General features: G+C 41.8%; 1 protein-coding gene across 1 annotated transcript; it reads right to left on the bottom strand.

Annotated features, from left to right (window-relative positions):
• Positions 1–3,630: 3,630 nt before the first annotated feature.
• Positions 3,631–3,945, bottom strand: SARC_06056 (hypothetical protein; the record flags this gene model as incomplete). Its single annotated transcript, XM_014300060.1, has 1 exon — positions 3,631–3,945. One exon carries the CDS (start codon positions 3,943–3,945, stop codon positions 3,631–3,633), a length of 315 nt encoding a protein of 104 aa, XP_014155535.1.
• Positions 3,946–6,000: the final 2,055 nt, after the last annotated feature.

The raw sequence follows: 6,000 nt of genomic DNA, 5'->3' as shown, positions 1-6,000 counted from the left end.
GCAGCCCAATAGATACACATCTGAATCTGTATTGTTTACCTTTCCATGTAAAACTAAAGTATTTACGATGCGGTTCATATATCTGCATTTGATGGTATCCTTGTGTAAGGTCTATAGTTGTAAATAATGTAGCACCTTCCTTCCTTCGCAGTAGCTCGTTAATACAAGGTAGGTGAAAGCTATGCGTCGGCAAAAATTTATTTATCGGACTCATATCTAAATATATTCTGACGTTCTTAAATGATCGGTCAGAGTTATGTTGGTCTACGGCTAACAATGCCAAGTTAACTGGCGTCTGTTGATAGTTAATTTCTGTCATACCATCTGCTAGCCATTTCTGAACTTGTTCTTTTACCACAGCCTCGTGTCTCCAGGATAGATAGTTCCTTGAGGGACACTTTAACTGTGTAAAGTCTACCTTGGTTAAGTCAAGGCTGACATATCCGTCGTTAAAGCGGAATTTTGCCCAATCTGTGATCTTTATTTTCACATTAACAAGAATCAGATCCATGATTTTGTTCACAAAGTCAGGTATTAATGCCTTGACTGTGTCTGACGGGGGCTTATATGGTTTCAGACAGTTATCGTCTGATTGATCCTTTAATGGATCTATGTTATTTGGTAAACCAGTTACGGTTATACCTAAAGTGAGTAAGTCGCTCATTCCGACTATAATGTCGTACTTCTGTGACATCTTAACTATCACAGCTTGGGTAGTGATACTCCTATCATCGGCCAACGAGATCTCAACATCTTTTGCCATAGTTTCACACTTGGAGGTTTTCTCATCAGCTAAAATGAGGTGAGTTGTTTGTGTTCTCCTTTCGATATCTTTCATTAATGCAACGCGATCGGATATACATGAAATTTCAGAATTAGGATCAATCAACGCAAAGAATTTATTTCCATTGGACTTTACAGGGATTATTACACGCTCATCTAAAGAGTTGTTGTACTGTCTGTGTATCGATTGTACCCGGTAGTATCGTCAGTTCAACTTAATGTCGGGTCTGACGTTACACAATTTAGTGTGGTAGCCATTGGTCTTCACAAATTTATCGCATTTTGTAAGATAGTGTTTACAAGATTGGGCATGCTTTCCGTTCCAGTAACCGTTAGGAGTTAACTGGTACATGTCATAACCACATTTCTCATCAGTATATTTCTTAACTTGCTTGTATGCAGGTTCCTTGTGCTCCGCACGCACCTTCATAACAGGGCGTGTAAATTGAGTAGATTCACGTGGACGTGTATGTTGGGGTCTCTCGTTGGAGGTCTGCCTGGATACGTACCCTTGATCGGTCTGCTCCCACGGTTTCTTAACAACCGCCTTCGCCTGCGAGGTTACTCGACTGGAAGTATATAAAGTGGACACAGTTTGATAGAACTTGTCCCATTCAAGGCGGGTCAGATGAAACTTTGCTTCGTGACCTAAATATCGAGGTTCGTTTGCGTACTTACGTCTAAGTTTAGTATACAAACTTTCTCGGTCATTATTGCTTATGCTCTTACAGAACAAATGCATAGCCAGAAACTTGTACCATCGCTGTATCGTGTCCTTCTTAATATCGGGACGTTGAAAATCAGCATCGAGCTTCAATATGTAGCTCTGTATGGTAGTGTTTGGTGCTGGCTCGGCTGAAATTGAGCTGAGCCCTGGACTGCGATTAGATTAGCGTAGTAGGTGACGTCACTAGCGTCGTGTAAGTCAGGCGCCATCTCCATCTGCAGAGTACAATCATCTACGGCCTGATTTAGCGCGGTTACCTCTTCAGATTGGAAATCTTCGGCCGGCTGCTGAATAGCGTACCGATCGACTCGATTAAACTCGATGTCGTTGGCGCGCCTACGGGCAGCTTTAGTGCTTCGAGAATGTGCCACAAAGTCCATAATTACAAGAAGACTTACGCTTCTCGTTAATGTGAAGCTCAGGTGGTATAATCACCTGTGGGTCTTGATGCATAGGAAGACTATATCCCGTAGACTTTGGTACATGGCGTGGGGCCTTTTCCGAATGGGGAAACTCCTGCTGAGTCTTCTTTCTTGTCTCGGGGTTTATAATATCCTCGAGAATTGGAGACTCATGTCCAGGGGATACTCCTGGCGTGAATAGTGCCTGCTCTTCGGAGTTTAAATTCGCGTAGGATATCGGAAAACCGGGTAGTTCGGGCTCGTCCGTGACTGGCTTTTCCAGTTGACGGGCAGTCCAATTTTCAAGAGCTTAAGTAGTACCGGGAGAAATATGTTCGCGTAAGCGTTTTGCTTTCTCACCTGACTGATACATCTTCTCTACCTGTTCAATGGTCAGTCGCTTCTTAAAAGCGGCTAACTGATTCTTAAGTTCAGTGTTCTCATTGATCAACTTACTTATGTGCGATGGCTGGTTTGATTCTGATTCGGGTCGGCTCTTTGAGCTTTCCTTCTCATCCTCTCTCTTAAGCGGGTTGTCTCCTTTCTCCGTAATTGGAGTTAGATCCTTCTGCGTGTTCTCATCAGGATTAGTGAGAATCGTCTTAACCGATCCTTTTGCGTCGCTTCTTGACTTCGTAAACGTAAGCTTCGAAGCGGACGCAATAGTTGGCCCGCAGGCTCTTTCTTCAGGGGACGTCTCTCTTAATGGAGTGTCCTCACCCTTATCTGTTGTATTGTCCTTGTTATTAATACCAGTAGCAATGATTTCTGTTACGGATTGGGTTTCCTCTTCTGCAGTCGCGTTAAATGCGGCAGCAGCAGCGGCGTCTATCTCCATCCTCTTCTTTTCAGCTCTACGCTTCTTAGATGGAGTATTGTCTTTCTTGGTCATAATCTTAAGTTATGACTGCTAGCTGATCTCTTAAGGACTAGCTTGGACACGAATTTTTTGTGGTAGTTATCTACCTTTACGTTTAAGTAGTCTAAGTAATTAATACCTTTGCTAGCTTTAAAATGTGTAAGATTCGGTCTATCAAGGCGATATTAACGCCTTAGAGTAATTAAACGCGTAGGTAAAGTCTAAGTATCGTCAAATTCAAAGTAAATAAGCAAAATGAGTCTTTTTAGTAAAGTTAGGTATGCCTCGTGAAAACAGCAATACTCTGAGGGATTGTGAGGCTGAGATATTGCCTGTATATAATCCTCTCAGTACTGTTTTCGCCGATGGTATTTTATTTAGTGTTTCGTTGTCGCTCTAATAGAAACTATTATATGTTTCGTTTCGGCGAATCCGAGAGACTCGTTCTATCTTTAGAAAAAAATAGAAGAAAAAAGAAAAATACTCTTGATGTCCTTAGTTATTGCATTAACCAATAACTTGCCACTTATCAAGAATGACCGACTTAGCCTTCATCAGGCTGGCACATATGGTTGGCTGATCGGAGGTTAAACTAGGAAACGCTAATAGTCCCGAGAAACCTATATTCGGTTGAGCCATCTCGCTACCGAAGTATTCATATATAAAAATAGATTTGGAAAGTAAATATAGTTCTATTAATAGAACTAGACCAAATCTTATGTTTGGTCCTTTACTGGGGCCTTTTAATGGCCTCGTCCAAATATCTGATATGTAAAATGGAATAGGTATTAATTAATAAAACCGTTAAAACCCATTTAGGAAACTTAAGTTCCTTGTACTATTAAGAGTACGTTTATAGTTTACGTACTGCTTAAGAGTACATTTATAACATAGTCTAATGTGGAGGCCCGGCTATTACATGTACCGGTTGAAGTCTTGGTAGGCGCCTTTTTGCTAGCTATCTTCATCGTTGTCTTGGTAACGGGTGTTTTCTTGGCTGGTAGTTTTGTCCCAGGCATCTTCTTAGCAGTGACCTTCTTTCCAACAGACTTCTTGGCTGGTACTTTGGTGGTGCCAGGTTGTACATCGTCCAAAATATCCTCATCGTCCTCAGCAGAATCATCTTCAGAGTCCGCTGTTACTGGCGTTGGCACTGGTATGTTTGTTGTGTCCATATTCAGGTCTAATTCATCTGTCACTCCAAGCTCACATGAGTCTGATTCTTCTCTCACTGCTTCTGGGTCAGATTCGGCTGCTGCTTCTGCTGTGTCAAATTCGTCATCTTCTTCATCATCGTCCGAGTCTTCAACTGTTTCTTTCTGTGTGACCCTTTGGTTTGTTCGCTGGTTCTAGTTGTTTGGCTCTAAACCTAGTAGCCTTATTGTTACCATGATCCGTCACACGTTATATACTTCGCCACAGACCGTAGTTGATTCTCATTTTCTTCAAGGTCTCCATATGCCCTCTACCGAAACTGCTCCCATCTTCATTCAAAGGACTGATGCGTGTGACGTATTTCTCACCCTTAATCCAAGACACGCAATCAATCACATACTTTTGTGCACCCGGTTTGGTCTCTAGGAATAGCCCGTAATACTAGCGTGTTAATGTTTCCTTGTTAGCCTTGGTTTTCTTCAATATGAATGTTTCGAAGTCCTCAATGTAGCATTATACTACTCTGGGTTACTGGGCAAGTGCAGGATTGATCACAATCTCATCGTTTGATTCATTCTCAAACTTGGTCACGCAAAAGCGTGTGAACTCGTCGTAATACTTTTCGCTATTTTTTTTACCTATCTGTATCTACCCAAGTCGCATCGCTCGCAAGTCCCCATGAATCCTGATCGGTAAGATGTAAGTTTGACCTTATTTCAGTGAGGAAACAAGTCTTGATCTGCAAAGGCCCAGTGTATCCACTACTCTTTATCATATCGTACTTTGCCTTACTTGAACAAGTCCTTGTACATTTTCCAGTGCGTCTCTTGCTCTGTCATGTTTGCAGTTGTGAACATTTTCTTACAGTATTTAAAGATCGTAGGTGCAGCATCAGAACCGTTTGAATTTCACCACTCTGCCGGTCCTAATGGGCTGTGTGCATAGGAGAAGGCTCTCTCTGCAAATACCTCTTTCTTGAAGAGAATGCATCCGCCTCATACGCCAACGCTGCTAGATTTTTTTGCTCCTCGGCTATAATATCGGTACGTATTTCTAATGGGATTCGGTCACTTGATTTGATTCCAAAATTATCTCGAGCCTCATACTCTCTTTCCACCAACCACATTCCGCCTGAAACTACTTTCATACTGTGACGGTATCCCGGCTTCTCCCATGGCTGGCATACAATTTTTTTTTTTGGATTCAACATAGCAGAGAATTTTAGGAAATATACATCGCGGATATAATCCCAATGAGCACGGTTGTTATCATTCCAACTTCTTGCAATACTATTTTCTATACTACTCAACACCTCATCGTCATCGACCATAGTTAACTTTTTTTAGCTGTTTGTCAACATCATAGATGCATCTTAATACTTTGTCGAAGTACTTGCCTCACTGTCTGCATTACTAAGAGGCTGGTGTAAAAAGAGGCCAGAGGCAGCGACTAATAGCTAGGCCCTCGTGGTTCCACTTGTCATCGTTTATCAAGCCTTCTACTTTGTCGTTTTTCTTGGCCACACGCGTTGAGACACCGTCCGCGATATTACTCACATTTCCTGACAAGTTCTGATCATACTCTGTAGAAGCGATGATAGCACGTAGATATTTAATGAGCATCCAAACTCTAAATCCTCGCATGACTCTTTAAGCATAGCGCGAGTCACACTCGCCGGCCGGTAGATCCAAAGATCGTCCTGCAAGCAGTAAGCATTGTGGTGTACGGTAGCAACAAGTAAGTATCAGTACATAATTACATTAGTCTATGCACAAAACTTTGGTACACTATAAGGAGATTAGGTGTGAAATCCGTCGATCCCTTAGAGATATGTGCAGTTGAAAACGTGTATTCTGTATGATCAAATTAGATAAAGAAATTAGCTACTATATACAACCTACCATTGTTAATCTTAGCTGTCTCTTGTTTCAATTGGGTCATCATAAAACTAGAACCGGTAAAGTATTTGCATATACTATCAACTCCGATAAGTCATTTCTTTACTACCGGAATGTTCTCACATGCGTTCTCCAATACCGAATTTGCCACATGTGCCGAATCTGGGCAAAAGTTTA

This window comes from Sphaeroforma arctica (assembly GCF_001186125.1).
Source record: "Sphaeroforma arctica JP610 unplaced genomic scaffold supercont1.417, whole genome shotgun sequence".
NCBI classification, from domain to species: domain Eukaryota; class Ichthyosporea; order Ichthyophonida; genus Sphaeroforma; species Sphaeroforma arctica.
Note: the sequence above shows the minus strand (reverse complement) of the source record. Positions and strands in the feature narration are given on the sequence as shown.